We start from the raw sequence: 21,349 nt of genomic DNA, 5'->3' as shown, positions 1-21,349 counted from the left end.
TTTGAGATCTGAAGAATTACTCACTACAACAAAGGAGGCCATTCAGTCCATTGGATCCATGCCAGCTCCCAACAGAGCAATCCCATTCACCTCTCCTATATCCCTGTGGCCCTACAAATTATTATCTCTCATGTGCCCACCAACTCCTCTTTGCCATTTGTACATTTGCCGATCTGACGTGTGTGTGGAACCCAGAGTGGTCACCCAAGTGGTCACAGGTAGAACACGCAAGCTCTGCGCATCATTACTTGAAGGGTATTACTTTCAACACGGACATGTCTTGAATATAAAATAGATGTTACTTCAAAATGTCACATTTGATAGTTTACGAATCTTGACTGTTCTGATAAACTCTAAGTCCTGGATAGTTCTTAGATAGTAATTCATCACCTGTAGCAGTTAGCGTAATGCTATTACAGCGGCAGCAACCCAGGTTCAATTCTGGCCACTGTCTGTAAGGAGCTTGTATGTTCTCCCCATGTCTGTGTGGGTTTCCTCTGGATGCTCTGGTTTCCTCCCACATTCCAAAGATGTATGGGTTAGGAAGTTGTGGGCATGCTATGTTGGCACTGGAAGCATGGCAACACTTGTTGGCTGCCCCCAGAACACTCTACATAAAAGATGCATTTCACTGTGTGTTTTGATGTACATGTGACTAATAAAGAAATCTTATCTTATGTCCTCTCTCCAGATACATTTCCTTTGATTATTCTCTCACTCCCTCAGTGCTATTGTTATTCTAAATAGTGGATATCTGATGTGCTTTACTCTCCCAAATCTTAGTCTTGTTTAGTGAGGAAGTTAATGAATATTTGACCTGTCTGAATCTCTCCCTCTGTGACCTCCAACATTCTTCTCATGAAAAATATCCTCATTTACAGTTTACAGTCTGTGAGCTGGCAAGTCAGGAGTCATTATGCCATCTCACTAAACAAAAAAATCGTTCAAGCCTCCATGTTCAAGAATTCCTCATTCCCAATGTCAACAGAAATGCGCACAGCAGGAATAGATTTTTCTTCATGTTTTAAAATGAACACAACAGTCATTGACTTGACATTTTAAATATAAAGCTTTTAAAAGCCCTTTGAGGCCTGCTGTACTGTGTTAGCATCAATTCAAAAATAAAAGATCAATATCTTACAGTTAATTCCTGGCTTACCAAGATTTAAGAAATATGTCTATGTGCATGTCTCAATTTTCATTTTTACTGAATTAATCTTTAGAAATGCACAGAAAATCATTTCTTTCAAAAGTCCAGTATTTTTGAGGCTGAAAACATTGAACAGCACATTGCAGTGGCATTGCTCAAGATGACCAGGCAGCCACTTCTGTTGTGCAGTCCTGTTTTTATTTAGCCTGTTGCCTTCGGTTACCACCTCTAATTGAGAATATATATAAGCAGCTGTCAGTCATGAGAGACGTTTGAACCCATTGGTCATGGTTGAATCTCATGCCCTGCTCAGTGCATTTCACAAGATGGCTCTAGATTTTGATTTCAATCTGCTGAGGAGGAATCACCCAAATTAGAGACAATGGTTAGTTTTGATTTTTGTTGCCATGAAGAGGTGGCGCTGACTTGAGCAAAAAAAAACAAACTGTTGGAGGAATTCAGTGGGTTGAGCGCTATCTGTGGAGGAAAAAGGAAAATAGACATTTTGAATCATGACCCTGCATCAGGACTTGCAAGCTCTGATTTGCAAGCCTTGACTTCATTTCCATTGGCCCAGTTAGTAGCAAGAACACAATCAGATTCAGGGGCTGGCTAAAGTTGGGCTGCATCTCCTGGGCACACAATAATAATTGAAAGTGTCCCTTGTTGAATATCTTCAGTGCCATTTCTTGTAGAATAATTGGCAGATGCACAGCTCAAATTCTTGCCTGTGCTTGACTGAAGCTTCAATTAGGGACTTTATGGATAAGATCCGGATTTAAAGCAGCTTACTACTAATTTAAAGTAGCTTACTACTAGAAAATGGCAGGTCTTTGAGCTGCTGAGCAGTATGCCACTGACAAAAACCAGTGGGTTGGCCATTGGCGTTGATGGAGTGACAAGTCCACTGAGCCCTTACTTCCCCATTCCAGGATAATCTTAGAAAATGAAAAGTGAAAGTGAACCCCATTTCCTGGAGTACGTGTGTTAAAATCTATGTGGCCAAACTAGTTGGTGGGGAAATCCAGGAGAACAAATTTAGCAGAGGTCTTCCCTAATTTAGTTACCTACATCAAACATTCAAGATTTGTTTTCCTGTCTTTTTGTTACCATGACTATCATGGATGAAGGAAACTGGTGAGCAGTGAAGAGGTGTGTTAGAGATTGAGTGACAGTAGGAACGTGTGGAATTCAAAGGATCAGCAGGGCTGCAGATGGAAGAAGGACCTGGGATTTAGTGGGAGAGAAGTGATTTAGTCTTTGGGATTAGGATATCAGAGGTTTGACAGTAGGTGAGAGAGAAGAGGTCTGAGGGTGTCAACCAGAGCATGGAAGATGGGAGGAAGAATATGCGCTTATTGGGGCGTGGAGAGCACATCTGCTCCTTCTGGTGCTGTAAAGCCACACACTGGATTGACTTACTTCTGATTGACCCCCATTTAGCTGCTAAGTTTCTCAGACCCTAGTCAGAATACTTTGGATTATGCAGGACATATGGCACAGAGACAGACCATTCATCCCAACTAGTCCCTGATGGCACATATGCCTCACTCAAGCCTCCTTTTGTAATTTTTCATCTCAGTGTTGAACTGAAGACACAAATATTTTAGCAATAGAACGCATTAGTCACCCATCCCTTTAACTCACTACTGTGAAACAAAAGTTTTAAGTCATGGAGTTGTATAGCACAGAGAGGGGCCCTTTGACCTTTCGTGTCCATGCTGACCTTTCTTGCTTTGTGGAGGCGTTGAGGTGGAGGTGAGTTGAGGTTGGGTTGCCACTTTTGGAAATTTTAACCCACCTCACTCCACTTGCTCTGAGGGGTCAAAATTAAACTTGTTGTGTCAGACTTTGATCTTTAGGATCTGGCTTGGAATCGTGAGGAGTTTCCACAGTCTCCTGCCTGTAAGTTCTAATGAAATGAGCTGAGGCAATGGTTATAATAACAGATAGCACAACATTTATAACCTCTTTCAAATAAATTATAACATGGCTGGCATGGGAAGTGGGAGAAGTCACAAACAGAAATATAAATGGAATATTTGCCAATGCGGGTATTATTGCAACATTGTGTAAAACATTAACAACTTAAAAATGGCTGCAACAAAAAAACAAATACTATATTACTGATATGCTAATCAATAAACACTTCTATCGGCAAAACTCCAGAAAACACAGCACTTCTAACCCTTTGCTCCCACCATGACAAAAGTTCTTCTATTTAAGTTCCTTTCTCCTGCTGTGTCTTTGTCTGAGATAATATGCTAAAAATAATTAGAGATGCAAGAATCACCACCTAGGGTATTGACAAGTCTCTCATTTTTAAGGGCTGCAGACAGTTATTATCCATTATGTTGTAGTACAATGACTGAGACAGAGTAAAATTGTTTCTCAATGTGTGTACTTCAAAAAAAAAATAGGCACAGCACTCTGGGGGACTTTTTCTGGAAACTCATTCAGGTTCTAACAGCACGTTCCTTTCAAACAGATAACCCTTCATGGCTGACCTCAAAAATAAGATCAATACCAAAATTCACCTTCACTAGTTTCTGTGGACACTGAAGTAAAAATAAGAACCATTGTTTTAGATTTCTGTAAAGTGGAGTTTGTTACTACAACTGTGAATATTTATTTCTCCAGGATGAGATAAAAATGAATATGCAACTTGCGGTATTGATTACAGAACTGTAATGGCAGGTTTTAAAACTAACACTGGTGGGCTCTGCTTGTATCTCCATTGGTTAGTATATTGCCTAGTGAGGAACTGAACTGTAAGGATAGGGAATGATGCCAGGTTGAATTCTCATTCTTTGTTGAATTATTGATTTCTACCAGGTTGTTGTTTAGGATACCAGAACTGTATCCAGTGACACATGAATTACATGTCTGCTTCTTTATGGCCGTTCCAGAAATTATCCCGAAAATGGAGTCTGCATCAGGGTAGGAGAAAATCCTGGTGGATTTGAGAACAATGCTTTCAATTCCAGACTCAAACCCTCAGGTGCTAGAAACAATGCTTGTCTATTAATCCCCAGGTGTGATGTTCTAATAAGTAGCTGTGATGCTTGGTGGCTCATCCAGGAGAAAGTGAGTTGGGGGGGGGGGGGGTGCACGGTGTGCGGGGAGAAACTAGCACCAGGGGTGAGGGGTAAAGCACCAGGGATAACATTAGCCCTGATGTGACTGATACCTGGGTCTATCGCTCATTAAATCACTTTAATTAAGCATTATTTCAGCTCCCTGGCACCGACGATCTCAGGAGCTTATTCTCACGCCAGTACTTAAGATGTTGATACAAATCTTCCTTTGCTCCACAACTCACAGCCCACCTACCCAGGGGCCACACTATTTGTTCCAATGTGGTTCCCTGCCCAACCTTCAGCAGGCAGTCTGGCTTGCGGTTCTTCAGTGTGGCTCCGAGCAGCACAGGAGCTGTCAAAGTGCTGGCTGCACTCACACAACAGCTTTCACAACTGGTGAGACCCCGCACCCCCAGACTCATGGGTAGTCAAAGTGTCAGTGTGGTCAGGCCCATTGAATTTCTGTGAACACCTTTGACACTCGCAAACAGTAAGTAGCACTTCAAACATGTAAACAAAACAAAAACCTTAAAATTACTAAGTACGCTACATCTTCTTTACACTTATACAGCCAGCATACGCACACTCTGCAAACCAATGGAAGTCATTAAAACTGACTTAAATAAATAATAAAGACAATTACTTACTCTTCTCCCAGGGATGCCTCCCATTCATTTGAACAAAGACTGCTGTGCTTGCATCAGGTTTAACCCTGCATGGGATCAGGGCAGACATTCCAGCCTGACAGCTGGGAAATCTGTGGAAGATCTTGTTGCCCTGTTGGACTCCATGAAAAATCCATCTGGCACAGGTGGGCAAGGCAGACAGTGCTGCTGTTGATTGAGACTGACACCGTGCTGGAAATGCACAGGAGTACCCGTGTAATTCCTGGGCACTGGTGTCGGGCTGAGGATTTGCACCATTATCAACATTTATATTTACCATCAATTCAAGCAATGAAAAAGGGAAGGTATTAAAATTAAGGTTAAATAGGAGGGTAATTCAGTTATCCTGGTGGAGCAGAATGGGGTAGTCGATTAGCATTTCAGCCCTATCTGCAACCTGGGTTGAGCTTGAGCACTTCATAATTCCTTGCTACTTTATTATTCCCTTTTCAATGATGATTACAGCGCTCGGCCGCAACACCTAAAATCACCACGTAACCCACATTCCCAGCAAAAGATGAATATTTAAAAATTGCAACAAAATCACAAAATGCTGGATCGCAACAGCTGCATTTGGGCAAGAAAAGACAGACTTTGTTTGGATGGATCCTTCAGGCAGAAAGGCTCCAGTGAAGGATACCATCTAAAATGCTGATTGATATGCTTTGCTTGCAATGCACTCTGTTTTTATTTCAGATTTCCAGCTGTCACAGTTTAACTTTTTACGTTCTAACCCACGAGGACATAGTTTTCCTCAGTTTCAGATAACTGATTTCTGGTTTCTTCACATTTGCAATTTGCAGTTTTAGGCCATGAAATGCAGGGCACATGAACTGCACTACGGCAAACAATTTGTTCTGAGGAGACAGTCATATCCCAATTATGAAGGAAGTTGAGCAGAGTAGTTTAAATACTTTCTTCAGCAGATGCCTCTGCATAGATTTATGCCGTGCTGGCAGGAAGTCTGTTCTGTTTCATGATTGATTTCATACATGTCTACGCTGCACAAGAGCATGTGAAACAGTAAAGGTTTTAATCAAATTGTAATGTTTTAAAAAGTTGCTTGAACCATAAATAAATACATTCAAAACCAATGAGTTCACAAAAATGGTTTTATATAGCCTTTGCTGGTTTCTTATGCTTTCCCTTGCAGCCCATGCTTAATCTTATTCAGTCACAGAAGGCAAAAGTATTTGCTATCCCTTAACTTTGAAGGAATAATCAAATAAACCAGTGAAAGGAGTTTTCAGATGGAGTGATCCAGCAAGGATCAGCATCTTTCACCTCAGGAGAAGTTACACATTATCACATTTTAGCCCAATTGAAAAATAATACTACAGCTGAGACGAGAAAGCAATTCCAATGCTCCTGTTTATGGCAATGGCACTGAGGTTGAGAAGGTTGAGTTCTTCAAGTTTCTTGTAGTGAACATCACCAATAGCCTGACTTGGTCCAATCACGTAGATGCCACGGCCAAGAAAGCTCACCAGCAGATCTACTTTCCTCAGGAGGCTAAAGAAATATGGCATATCCCCTTTGACCCTCACCAATTTTTATAGATGCATCACAGAAATCATCCTATCCAGACGCTTCACAGCTTGGTATGCCAACTGTTCTGCTTGAGCCTGCAAGAAACTGACGAGAGTTGTGGACACAACTCAGCGCATCATGCCTGCCCTCCATGGACTCTGTCTACTTCTCTCTGCCTTGGTAAAGCAGCCAACATAATCAAAGACCCCACCTACTCTGGATATTCTTTCTTCTCCCTCATCCCATCAGACAGAAGATACAAAAGCTTGAAAGCACGCAGCACTAGGCTCAGGGACAGCCTCTATCCCACTGTTATAAGACTACTGAATGGATCTCTTGTATGATAAGATGGTCTCTTGACCTCACATTCTACCTCATCATGACCTTGCACCTTATTGTCTGTCTGTACTGCACTTTCTCTGTGACTTTAACACTACATTCTGCTCTCTGTTATTGCGTTTCCCTTGTACTACCTCAAGGTACTGATGTGATGAAATGGGTGGCATGAAAAACAAAGTTTTTCACTGTATCTTAGTACATGCGACCATAAGAAACCTATTTAACAAATTCAATCTCTTTGGTTCCTCTTGAACCTTACACCCTGGACTGTAGCCATTTTCTTCTCTGAACAAGTGGCGATAAACAAAGAAGTATTTCCACAACTTATTTAAAGTGAAGCTGGACAGATTGTGGAATTGAGAGCTGTTAAGGATCTGGCACAGAGGAAGAGTTGAGTGAATGACAGCGCAGGCTTGAGGAGCCAGCTGGCCCACTGCTGCTCCTATTTTCATGTGTTCTTGTGTTTTTTCACAATCAGAAAGACATTGGAGAGACATGAAAGACATGAAAGCTGGCAAGTAAAACGGTGGAGGTGAGGTGAGGATCAAAGGCTCAGATGAAAAGAAAGGTTCTGAAGTAGCTGTTGATGATGGAGGGAATGTGGAATTACTTTTAAAAGACTGAAGCACATTGACAAAGAGAGCCTAGACATGGTGGATTGGGGCACCCAGTGGGCAAAGAGGAAGCCTGTGTGAAAGTTGAAGGCATGCATGAATGTGTAAGCTGGAGGAGATCTCAAAATTAGCATAGTCAAGAGTTTTGATAGGGCAAAAAGAGGCCTTGTATGTTTGAAAGGAATGTAAAGGTGTGGTAATATTTCAACCTTTGGAGTATTGGGGTGGAGATCCATGATGGAAACACATTGCAGAATTGATGCAAATGTTGATGAGAGGGTGGCAGAGAGAAAGGAGGTATGGGTTAGATAATAATAAAAAAAGAAAATGGATTCATAGGTTCATAGAGTCATACAGCACAGAAACAGGCCCTTTGGCCCAACTCGTCCATGCTGACCAAGATGCCTATCTACGTCAATCCTATTTGTCTGCGTTTGGCTCATATCCCTCTAAATCTTTCATACCTATGTCTGAATATCTTCTAAACCTTGTAATTGTGCCTGCCTGTATCACTTCCTTGTTCCATATACCCACTGCCCTCTATGTGAAAATCTTGCCCCTCAGATCTCCTTTATATCTTTCCTCTGTCATCTTAAACCTATGCTCTCCAGTGTTAGACTCCCCTATCCAGAGAAAAAGACTGTGACCATTCACCTTATCTTTGCCCCTCGTAATTTTATAAATCTCTATCAGGTCACCCCTCAGCCTTTTTTGCTCCAAGGGAAACTGTCCTAGCTTATTCAGTCTCTCTTCAAAACTCATCCCCTCCAGTCCAAGCAACATTCCTGTGAATCTTTTTCTGCACCTTATCTAGCTTAATCACACCCTTCCTATAGTGTGGTGACCAGACTGTACACAGAACTCAAAGTGCAGCCTTACCAAAGATTCATACAATTGTAATATAATGTCCCTACTCGTATAATCAACGTTTCAGCCAATGAAGGCAAGCATATCATATGCCTTCTTCACACTTGGTCGACCTGTGTCGCCACTTTCAGGGAACTATTGACTTGTACCCCAACGTCTCACTGTTCAATGACATTCCCCAGGGCACTGCCTTTCACTGTGTATGTCCTGGCATGGTTGATCTTCCCAAAATGTGGCATTTCACGCTTGTCTGAATTAAATTCTATCTGCCATTTCCTTGCCTACTTTTCCAGTTAATCTGGATCCTGTTGTAAATTTAGCCAACTTTCTTCACTGTCCGCCATGACTAAAGTAAAGGACCCTACAGCACACCACTGGTGTCTCTAATCTAAAAAGCAACCTCTACTACCACCCTCTGCCTCTTACTGCCAAGCTAATTTTGTATCCAGTTTGCTCTATCACCCTGGATCCCAGGTATTCTAACCTTCTGGATCAGCCTCTTGTCAAAGGCATTGCTCAGTTCATGTAGACAACTTCAGCCACCCTGCTCTGTTCAATCCTGTTGATCACATCCTCAAAAAACTCAATCAAATTTGTGAGGCAGGATCTCTCAAAAACAAAGTCATGTGACTATCCCCAATCAATCTTTTCCTTTCCAAATGCAAATACATTCCGTCCCTCAGAATCCTCTCCAGTAACTTTCCCACCACTGATGTAAGGCTCACTGGCCTGTAGTTCCCTGGCTTGTCCTTGTAGCCCTTCTCAAAACAAAGGCACATCATTAGCCACTCACCAGTCTTCTGGAATCTCACCTGTAGTGAACAGTGATACAAAAATCTCTGCCAGGGCCCCAGCAATCTCTTCCCTTGCTTCCCACAATGTCCAAGAATACACCTAGTGTACACCTAGGATACACCATGCTGGATAAACTCATTAGGTCAGACATCACCCACTGAAAGGGAAACAGTTAACATTTCAGGTTGAAGACCCTCCATCATTACCTTTTTTTCTGCAGGAGGTAGAAGCTAGCTGTATGGGGCTGGGGCACTATAAGGTTGGAAGCTGTGGAGAGAAGACCTCCTGAAAAACTGAGGTCTGTGACTGTCCGGGAGACCATACCCTGATGTTCTGTGGTGGACGTTCTGATAAGAGCCTTCAATCTGAAACGTTAATTGTTTCTCTTTCCACAGATGCTGCCTGACCTGCTGATTTTTCTGAGCTTTTTCTGTTTTATTTCAGATTTCCAGCATCTGCAGTTTTTTTTTATTTTCACGGGTGGGTAATGTGCGGATAGAATAAGGCAATCTTGGAAACAAAGACCATGCAGGAGCTGAAGATCAGCTCTGGTTTGAGTAAACCACTGAGCTACTGATAGATGCCACACTGAATAGAGTAACCAATTGTTCTGTAAATGGATGATTACCATTTGGGCTCAATCAATCACAATGTTTCCTAATCATTAGAAATCCTTGTCTGTTCATTCCTTTCCTGTCTCAGTGTGCTGCTGACTTGCTATATTACAGTTTGCTTCAACTTAATGAATGCCATTTGTAAAACTCACATCTAGCTCCGGTTCTTCTGTACCTCTGACAGATGTGCTCTTTAATGCAACTCGTTCAGTAAAATTACATTATCCTGATAGAAATAGATCTCGCATATAATCAAGCACAAACGGATTTAGCAATGGAGCTATGAACATGACAATCCATGTTATCTGGAAATTTAACAAAATAATTCAATGCTTCCATCTAAATCAAGGTATTGTGAATTTATTGGATTTTATAATTCAAGCCTTGAATGAAAAATTCAGAGCTCAGGACAGAACTGCTTGTCCTAAAAAAGAATAAATCTGTATGTCATCATGAAAGTTTGTATTGTGGAATTATAATTCTGAAATGAGAATTCATGGCAAAAAAACTCCCCTCTTTTCACTTAGTTTAGAGGAACAATTGAGGCTCGGGACAAACCTCCCCGAAATAACATTGGAGGGGCAACCCATCAGTAACTTGCAAAATGATGTCTGAAATGTTTTAATGAAGTCTCTTTGCAAAGCTTTATGCTTTACTTAAACATAAAGTAAGATTAGCGCAAAATCAGAATGAACTTGGTAAACAAGCCTACAAATTCAATCCCAGTTGGTAAATCTCAACTGCTGTATTGTATGCTCTCCTCAGCGTGTTGTATGCTGTCTCAGAATTTAATCCATTAACTTCAGAGGCAGAAGACAACATGCTGATGTGTTTATGAGGCACACTTTTTTCCTCTGACCAGGGATGGAATTTTTTGGTAGAAATGTGGTAATTAACATTTGCTCTCAATCGTCCTCCTTGATTTTTTTTCCTTGAATACATGAATATTATTGAGTTTGCTTCACAAATGTCCAGAAAAAGAGGTCATTGTGGCCAAAATTTAAACACTGTCATTCACAGTTGTCACCTCATCACGATATCATTCTCTATATTGCAATGGAATTTATACAGTAAAGAAAGAGAATGAAAACGATGTGGTATACACATACCTGCAAAGGTTAACCCTGTATGTTCTGTTTATTATACTGGAGCTATTAAAACTAAATGTTTATGGCACAAATTTAGATCATTAGCCTCCATTTTTGGCACAAAGTCTGCCCTTAGGTTCCTAAATTGTGCACATTTGTAGAGTGACTTGTAGTGGGGATCTCATTTTAGGGAGGGCATATAATTTTGAGTTGATGCCAGCACTTCCAATCTGCAGCTCAATATTCCAACTAGTGCCCTCTTTTGACCTGGTAGAGCCTCACAAGGCTTCAACAGCAGGAAGGAACTCACACTAATACTATTTAAAAAGGACATCAACTGCCTGATTGATTTCTTCTGGCTGTCATTCTAAGTTTCAAAAGTCTACAGAGGGACATTTAGCAGGGGCTGAAGGACTTTCACTTGACTTCAAGGATTTTGCTCAAATCAACTGTTCCTACACATCTGCTTTGAGTCAGTAGACTGGTCCATGTTCAAAGACTCAGCTGCCAGCCTAGATGAGTATGTCACCATCATCACAGACTTCATCGGCAAGTGTGTTGAGGACTGCGTACCAAAGAGGACAATACAGGTGTCCCCAAACTGGAAACCATGGATGAACTGGAAGATCCACTCCCAACTGAAGTCGAGGAGTGCTGCATTCTGATCAGGTGACTCTGACCTTCACAAGAAATCGAGATACGACCTCTGTAAAGCTATCAGAGATGCCAAGAGACAATACCAGTTCAAAATAGAGTCCCAGACCAGTTGTCAGTTGTGGCAAGGCTTACATGCTATAACAGGCTACAAAACGAAGCCGGGCAGCATAGTCAACAACAGCGCATCCCTTTCTGATTAACTTAATGCATTCTATGCACATTTTGAACAGAAGGGGATTGGTTTGTCATCACCCACGCTGACAGCCTCCAGTGCAACTTTTATCTATGCACCATAGAAAGCATCCTATCTGGATGCATCACGGCTTGGTATGGCAACTGCTCTGCCCAGGACCGCAAGAAACTGCAGAGAGTTGTGAACACAGCCCAGAACATTATGGAAACCACCCTCCTCTCCATGGACTCTGCCTATACTTCTTGCTGTCTTCGTATAATCAAAGCATAATCATAATCAAAGACCCCACCACCTGGGTCATTCTCTGTTCTCTCCTCTCCCATCAGGCAGAAGATACAGGAGCCTGAGGGTACACACCACCAGGCTTAAGGACAGCTTCCATCCCACTGTCATAACACTATTGAACAGTTTCCTTATATGATGAGACAGACTCTTGACCTCAGAATCTACCTTATTATGATCTTGTACCTTATTGTCTGCCAGCACTACACTTCCTCTGTAGCTGTGACAATTTACTCTGTATTCTGTTATTGTTTTTACCCTGTACTACCTCAATGCACTGTGTAATGAATTGATCTGTATGAACAGTATGCAAGACAAGTTTTTCACTGTACCTCGGTACAAATGATGATAATAAACCAATACCAATGACACGAGTTGCAACTCTCCATGCAACACAGCATAACCAGAAGAAAAAGTAGGGGTGTGCAGAGCATCAAAAGCTGCAGGAAGAGGAGATGAAGGAGGGTCTCAGGAGGAGGTCAAATCCACTCAAGGTGCTTAGATACACTTACCTCAACAGCACGTCTGTGAGGAACAATGGATGAGAAGTCTATATATCAACAGGAATATCTTCATTGAAATCTGCCACCTGCTGCAGTTGCAAATACAGTCTCAGGGCAGAGCAAGGACTGCATTGCCACTGGTTGCTAAGGTCACAGCTGCAATAAAATGTTGTGTCATAGAGTCATATAGCATGGAAGCAGGCCATTCGGCCCACCATGTCCATGCTGACCAGTGGGCACCCATCTGTATTAATCCCATATTCCAGCACTTGGCCCATAGCTTTCTCTGCCTTGGCGATTCAAGCGCTCATCTAGACACTTCTTAAGTGCTGTCAGTGACTCTGCTTCCATCACTCTCTGGGTGATAAAGGGCACCCTCAGAACCTCTCTAAATCTCTTACCCCTCAACTTAAATCTCTGTCCTTTAGTTTTATTTGCCTGTGATAAGGGGAAGAGTTTCTTGCAATCCACCCTATCTATACCCCTCATAATTTTATATACCTCAATCATGTCCCCTCTTAACCTCCTCCGCTCCAGGGAAAACAGTCCTAACCTTTCCAGTCTCTCCTCGTAACTGAAACCCTCCATCCCAAGCAACATCCTGGTGAACCTTCTCTGCACCCTCACCAGTGCATCTGGTTCATTCCAGGCTGGTGTTAACTTCTTGCAGCTCTCCATCCACTGTTGTTTAAACATGGCCAATAATACTCCTTATTCAAAGAGTGCTGATAACATTTCATTCTCTTTTGCCAGAGACCAGCAGGCAAATAGAATGTGGCTCTGTTGGGACCATAGGCTTTCACACTGTGCAGCTGCATGACCTGCACACTCCCTTTATGATAATGCCAGACAGCTCTGCCCTACACTAGACTTAAAGGCCAGCTGATGTGTAACCACAGACAGGGAACCATGCAGGTCAAAACCTGACTCCAGGACTTCCATTCTGTGGCAGTCTTCCAGCTGTATGTGAGCATGGCAACTGGGGCACAAGGGTATCCATTGGTTGACGACTACAAGTGCAGACTCTGTGCACTTCTTGCAAGCATGAAGTGTGCCAAAGCAGACTATGGGTGCACTATGGCAATGGTTCTACTGCCACATCACAACATATTAAGCCTAAGAGGTAGATTTTTAGGAACTTCTTAAAGAAGGGAAGAAAGATAGAGAGGTAGTTCTGTTTAGAGTAGAAATTCCAAGGTTCAGAACTTAAGAAATTGGGAAATGCAGATATTATTATTTAATATATCATTTATTCTTGGGCCTTCTCAGAGAATAGTGCCAATAGAACATGGTTGTCCTGAGAAAGACCAACAATAGCTGCACAAAGCTAAAAGACCCAATTTCTTTGGCAATGCTCCAAATAAGCATTATTTGGGAAATTCCACCATTCATAGAATGCTTATTTGTGTCAGTGGCACAAGTGCAATGCTCTTTTGGTAGAATTGGGTTAAATTTCTGAGTGGACCAATTCAATTGCCACAATTCTGTTTAACTCCAGAAATAACTGACTTTGTGTTTATAGAGATGAGAAAAACAATGCCATGTGTACAAGTTTCTAAAATCAAGAGCACAACACACAAAGAAATTGGATTCATGGGTTAAAGCCATAACTCTCTTCTAAAATATATATCATTTGTTTATTCCACCACTGCAATCTCAAGATGTGGCTTCTTGTTAATTCGATTAACTGTGCTATGTTGATTGTCATTTTCTGGCCCCTGTTCGTGAAACTCTTATTAAATCCACAACAATCCTGCACTTTTCTGGAGGGGGAAATCAAATATGGGACTTCTGCAGTAGACTAAAAAATACTTTTTGCTCTGGAAAATTGTGTCCCTCATACGAAGAGAGAAAGATAAAGTTCTTAACTTTAAAAATGCTTAAGAGATTCAATTTTTTTAGAGATAAAGTTCTTAACTTCATCTATAAAAAATTGAATCTCTTAAGCATCTTTAAATCATAAAACTGTATAAAATTATATTACAGCTACAATCCTATTTATAAAGCATGCAATTACTTTGAGGTGAGGCCCACTGTCTAACGTCATTGCCTGTACATTATCATTTGAGATGAAGACTTTTAAGTGTACAGCTATTTCTAATCAAACTGATTTTCCACTGGATTTGTTTCTTTTTCCACAGCATTCAGTAACTCTGCATTGTCTGTTAATCTAATGAAAGAACGACATTCTGAAATAGTGTTGTTTTGAAAAATAAGTCCTCACGACTGAAGGTTCCCATTTTATTAATCTCTGCATTCACAATATCCTTCTCATTATGAACATTCAGATAGTCCATCTAGTCATCAGTCATATGCTTCAAGATCCTTAAATGCATGTGAAACAGTATTTTCCCTCGTTTCACTCTGTTCTCACAGAAAAATGTCCTACTTAATGATCGATGATAATAAATCAAGAATAGACTCATGGTCAATTTAACATGGTGGAGTCTGCTAACATGAACTGAGTACAGGAAATGATTTCATCTGTTGGCTGGCTAAAGGTCCATGTGATATTGGGTCTCATATGGATTTCAGGATATTCCTGCTCCTCAGGCTGGCCTGATTGGGAGCAAGCCTAGAAGGAGTGGGCAATGGCCTTAGGGACTGCTGCTGTCTTTACCAGATCCACATTCGGATGAGTTAGCCATTTGGTGGCAGCCATCAAAGTTAAATCTCTTGCAGACCTTACTACCCTGGAGGTAAGAGGCCTATGCTGGTTGTGTATCCTGGAACAGATATAAGCTTCCCTGTTTGCATATGAGGTGTCTAATGCCTGCTTTGGGTGCAGGCACTAAGTTCTCATGCTGAACACTTTACCAATGTGACAATGATGGACATCCACATGGAATGTGTGCACAGACAGGCTGCTCAAAATTACACCTGTAAAATAAAGCAGCATCAACTAATTTCTAATCCCATAGTTTGTTTTAGTAATATACACTGTTCCATTCAACAGTTCACTTTAGTTAAACAAAGCCACGGTTCAATGATAGTAATAATTATTATAACCTAAGTAAATGTTCCCGATTTATTTACATTAACCACATGAACTCGCCTTGAATGCTTCTGTGAATATGAAATTTGCACAAATCTTATAGTTTTAAAAGTCGGTTGATAGATGCCATTATTAATGCTATACATTTGATATCCATTTAAGAAAGAATTGGAATTTTGAAGATCATGGGAATATTAGTTCAATCCCAATGTTCTGTGAAATATTAACCTTAGAATTGATAGCCATGAATGGATTGATTGTATACAAATAATAGGCACCAGAGGTTAAAATGGTGATAGGAATTGCTAAAGTAGATATCACAATGTATATAGGATTATATAAAGATATCAGAAATTCTAAAAATTACCTGTAATAGCTCTCAAGTCTCAGTTGAGTTGCAGCGGTTCAGTAAGGGCGGTTGGCATCTTTCGGCCTCTTGAGCTGTACTTTCAGCCTCTTCATGCCAATTTGAAAACCATTCATTGCCTGGATGGCAGCCTGGGCACTGGCAGGATTGTCAAAACTCACAAAACCTGCCAAAAACATTGGTTTTACAACTTCGTGGGCCAGGAAGAACTAATACAACAGTTCATGCTTGTATTGCTTGAGACCTCAGCTCAACCCCTTGTTTTCACCAGACTGCTCTTTCCACTTAAAAGGTACTTCCACATTTAAATGGAAACGTTCTCCAGGGAAACCAAAGAATTTAAGCTCTGAAGAGTTCAAGTCCCACAGATTAAAATATCATTATTACAATTTCTTTAACAATTCTTTACCTGGCAATCACAATATTTTTATACATAGGCTGGACCAAGTTAATTTCTGATTTGTTTTCAAGGTGTATGTGTCTCCTGCATGAATATAATTTAGCTAAAGGCAATGCTGCTTATATCAAAAATCAGATCAATGCTTTGTGCAAATGTGGAATTTTGATGCATTTTATTGCTGGTATAATTTTATATGCTGGAATTATTGTTTTTGATCGTGAAAGAGATGGCTGATGGATACAGGAGAGTGGGAGGGTGATGGGTTACATAGCAAAGAAGAGCGTGCAACTACAGAGAAAAATAAGAAACAAATAACAGAAAGTGAGGAGGAAAATCTCTTGTGGACCAATCTTGTCTTTTTGATGGTAAATTCTGCCTAAAGGATCAGAAATCAGTCTGGTCCAACCTTACATTGTTGCAATATAAAATCTTATCACTTTAAATTGGGGTGTGCAGAGATGAAGAAGATTTCAGTCAATTGAGCAAACTAAAGTCCAAATAAGTGGCCTTAGAAATAGGACCAGGTCACAGAATTAACAAACTGAGAACTGTTGGTGAATGTGATTCCCTACCAAATAAAACTTCCTCCAGATTTGACTGAATTGCTTTGTTTGACTTTTACCTAAATTTTTTTTTTGAGTCATAGAGTTATACAGCACAGAAGCAGGCTCTTCAACCCAACTCATCCATGCCAATCTTTTCGTGAATTTCAATGTATTAAAGATATCATTTTAAATCAAGACTACCTCAGAAAGTTTATGCAGATGACACTGAACATCAAAAAGACAAATGAAGTAACTTTCTGTGTCCTGTTACATTAACCCACCAAGCTTCCAATTGCTGATGTGACTTGATTACTAATGGAACTATATTTTAAATGAAAACCACACTGTCTTAATGTAATAGCTACACACATAAAGAATTAATTTTATGATTTAAGATCAATTGCAAACAAAATAGATAAAATATGAAATTTATTATCTGGAGGATGATAATCCTACACTTAAAAGTCTATCCTCTGTGTTTTTCAATCTACTGCAGAATGCTTTCTGTTTATTTGGTTAAATGGCAAGAATTCGCACTAAAAGAATTACTCAAAATATACCAGATGAACCAAGCAAACTTCTTCAGGAGTCTTGGCAGATGCATATGGTTTTCTGGAGTCATTCGAATTACAAATTTTGAACTCTTAAATGTAAATGTAGAGAGAAGAATGAGCAAATTTATAATTGCCTTGACTTAAATGGGACAGATGCAGACTTATAATCAGTTTAAGGGATAGAGGGAGTGAAAATCCTGGAAGTTTGATGCAGAGTAAACAATGATGTGACCTATTCATCCCATAATTTCTTAGGGTTTGCACTGGGTCTTTGTTCCTGCACAGAGGGTCCCGGATGTCTATGTTGCAGTCTTTCCCAATATGGAGAGTGACATACTTCCGAAGAGCACAGTAAGCACACATGCCGTTAAAGAACAGGTATAAAAGAGACATGATATCAATGAACTTCTTAGTCTCAGTATTTTGAAAAGAAATTCAGATGAAAATGTTAACAGATGCTGCCAGACTGGCATTTTCTGCCTTTCATTTCTTTTTTAAAACTGTGGTCTAATAAGTTCTTGAATTAACATCAATGGGGACATTATTCTAATCCCTGCTTTTTTTTTTAAGAGGAATATTGGTTAAGCATGTTTGAAATGGTTTAGTGTTACAAACAAAATGACCTTTAGAAGCAACCTAGTTTTGATATAGAGGCGGTTGATATTGTTTGCTCCAAGCTTTAGTGGATTATTTTGGCATACTTTAGCTGACCTGTTTGCATAAAGAAATAGTTATTTTATTTTCAATATTCCTCTTCAGCTAAGGAAATGTTAACGTAAAATAACAAAAGAAGAATGACAAGCCAATTAAGGTAATTAAATATTCCAAACTTTGGATAATTGAATTCTCCAAATAGGTGTGAGTGATGCTTTCTAAAATCTTTGTTTCTTAATACTGTTCACATTTTGACTTGTCTTATAATCTAAATAGCCAAACAATAACTAAGCAGGCCTTTTAATAGACTTCTTGTTGTGAGAAAGCAAATGGGTCTTCTAAGATATCAAATATGGAATGCTCCCTCTCTAATGGGGAGGCATCAGAGAAAAATAAAAATGAATTTGTAACAATGATACCCAGCATTATCATTTCTTGAGGTAAAGGAGAATTATTTAAACTTCTTGAAAGTGAATTCTTCATATTTTACACAATCTTTCACAGTCCTTTCTTTGATATTTCTGATCAAGTTGGCTGTGCTTTTTGAAATATTACTCTGCACATCTTCTTTGCTGAAACTATTTAGGCCAGTTACATTTCCATTACTGCACAGTGCTGTGCTTCTGGAAGTTTAAGCAGCTAAAGTTCTTACTGGGCTATGTTTGAATCATAACAAGGATATGTGGAGATGAATTGTTTCACTCCAAATTACCACTGTGACATCTGGTAAGGAAGGCCAGTTATGAACATTTCATCAATCAATATAATTCTAACAGAGACAATAATGAGGACAGTTTTAGGTTAGATCAATTTTCTTTTTTTTAAATACAAAAATAACTAATTATATTTTGTTGAAATATAATTTATAGAACTAATGAAAATAATTTATTCTCTCCCCTATTGGCAGGAATGATTTTTCTCTTAATTGCATTTCTAACAGTCATTCCTTATTGTTCCAATCTTGAGATACATTGGATAATAAATTACTGCCAGTGCTGTTATTCTATAAATGCTTAGTATGCTCATATCAAATCTTTTTCTCTATTACTTTAAAGAAGCCTATGACCTGGCAGCAAAACATTTTAGCTAAAACAGAAGAGCAGTTTAAGCTTTACTAAATAAACAGTGGTAGTAATTTAGCCATTTGTCTACTCTTGAAGAACAAAAATATCTGGAAAGATACAGGAGGTTTTCTAACATCTGGAATTAAAAAAAAAGTTAACATTTCTTTCCTCTTTCTGTATTTCCAGCTTTTTAACTTTCCTGTTCTTGTTTATTTTATACTACTAAAGAATTATTATTTGCCCCCCTGTAGTCATAAATATATAATTAGTCAAAGCCCAAGGATAAAATGCACCATTATTAGATGCTTGGATGCTGTCGATACAGTCTACACCCAACATTTCTGTTCATCAGATTGGTACAGACAACTATCAGTAGTCAGGAGGCAGAGGGTTGTACATTTGTTCACACAAATCTCTCTGGGATTGTTTAAACTAAAAATTGGCCAAGAGGGTAGTTTAAGTCAGGAGGCAACAATTTTTTTTCTGGCTCAATGGGTTATTAGCATATTAAAACTGCATGCTATTAGAATTTCAAATGTATTACTGCAAGAGGCTCTTGAAGTCGAGTTAATAACATTTTGGAGGCAATAAACATTAAAGGAAAATATGATAGAGCATAAGAGTGGGAAGGTGAGATTAACGCAGATAATTCTTATGAAATGGAAGTGCCAATACAGCAAATGTTATTATATCATGCCAAACTGATTCAAACATTTCAATTTAAGTGTAAAGAAGTTAATTAATACCAGTAAAAGTTGTTACTATAACCTACACCAACTTTATCATTACAAGGTATTACCGAGGAAGTTGATAAATTTCATTCCTCCACCTGATATTTTGATTCTTAACAACTACAAAATGGATTACCAGGAAATAATTATATTGTAAAGAATGACAAAAAAATTGTGCAACGTAAGACAAATAAAATTTCTTGCAATATTTAAATATAAATGTTTTATAAACACTTTTTAATGACATCTACAAAATAAAAGTATAAGGCATAGTGCAATATAAAGGGCAGATCTTGATACATTTGTTGAGTACACTCAGGGTAATAGAGAACATAAGAGAACAGTGAGAGTAAAGGTCATTGATGTCCATTACAGGGGTAACATTAACTGCATTCACCCTCCCCACCCCGGCCTTAAAGCTCAAAAAAATCCTCAGCCCACTCTTTCTGGCTTTACTGGTTGGCAATAAGCTACTATTCCAATAGCAGGAAGTGGATCAGTTGTTAAAATATTCTGCACTTCAATTCAACTTCCCAGTAATCAGAATCCTGATGCATGAGAGGAGGCAAAAAGAGCTGGGTCCTCCTGCCAAATGCTTTTGCTACACTGCTTGTAGGCCAGAAGGAGGAGGATTCTTTTTGCCAACCTTACCTTTTAAACAACCAGTATTGAGAGTCAACAGCACACTTTGTCATCAATGTTCAAACACTCTTTCTCCCCCAATCATCTGATGAGTTAGCTGGGGTTATGGAGATATTGTAAAATAGGCCTTTGATTCCTTTCTGATCTGAAAATATGCCTCCAAAACTGTCCTTTCCTCTGGACACGAGAAATCTACCCTAAAATCCTCAACTGCCCAGAAAGAGCCACAAGGAACAAATTTACTCTAATCAGTGCAGTGTGAATCTGATGGTGTCAGATCAACTACCTGTTTTGCACTTCACCAATTTGTAAACGGGAGCTTGGTATGAAATGGACATCAGATCAGATTTTGTCAATTTCCTTGCCCTTGAAGGATATTTAATATGTAGTAACACACAAGGCTGCAGACTAATAGCAGGAAAGTGGAATTACTTCAACTATTTTTGTTTGGCTAGCTTGAACCTGATGGGCCAAAAGGAGTTCTTCCATGTCATAAACATCTGTAATTCTAAGGAAGATTGTACAACTGTGGAAATGTGTATCAGGTAAGACTCCTAAAGCTACCTCCAATACAAATCAAGTGATTATATTGATATTGTATTAGCCAAGTCCTTTATTTGTAAGGGAGGTATAGTATAAGAACAGAAATAAATAAAGATGGTCCCCAGGTGTCAAGAATTTAGCTAATAATAAAAAAAATGGGCAGTAGATAGATCTGTTGTTACTGAAAACAGAATTTGAGATGATCCAATCAAACTTACAGGATAATTTTGGGAATCAATAAAATAGATCCCAACAAGTATTATTACCAAGAAGATCAGATTAAAAACCAGATCTTTGAAGAAGGCTATATCAATGTAAAACTTAAAAAAGAAGCCATAGAAAACAGGCCGCACAGTTGGTTCAAAAGACAATTAGATTAGATATATGTGCAGATTATTAGTAATAACCCAATGTAGACAGAACATTTCCTTTATTTCCATACAGAGATTATAGTTCTGTATTAAATATAATTGCAAT

General features: G+C 39.4%; 1 protein-coding gene across 8 annotated transcripts in view; it reads right to left on the bottom strand.

Annotated features, from left to right (window-relative positions):
• celf4 (CUGBP, Elav-like family member 4) overlaps positions 1-21,349 on the bottom strand; it is a 903,775-nt gene that overhangs the window by 10,209 nt on the left and 872,217 nt on the right. For all 8 annotated transcript variants that reach the window (XM_052037920.1, XM_052037946.1, XM_052037937.1 and 5 more), the window contains exon 13: positions 15,740-15,905. In XM_052037920.1, the coding sequence (XP_051893880.1) occupies positions 15,778-15,905 (128 nt within the window). In that variant the 3' untranslated portion in view covers positions 15,740-15,777. The remainder of the gene's footprint in view (positions 1-15,739; positions 15,906-21,349) is intronic.

This window comes from Pristis pectinata, chromosome 2, assembly GCF_009764475.1.
Source record: "Pristis pectinata isolate sPriPec2 chromosome 2, sPriPec2.1.pri, whole genome shotgun sequence".
Taxonomy (NCBI): Eukaryota; Metazoa; Chordata; class Chondrichthyes; order Rhinopristiformes; family Pristidae; genus Pristis; species Pristis pectinata.
The sequence above is the reverse complement of the archived record's forward strand: the minus strand, read 5'-3'. Positions and strand labels throughout refer to the sequence as shown.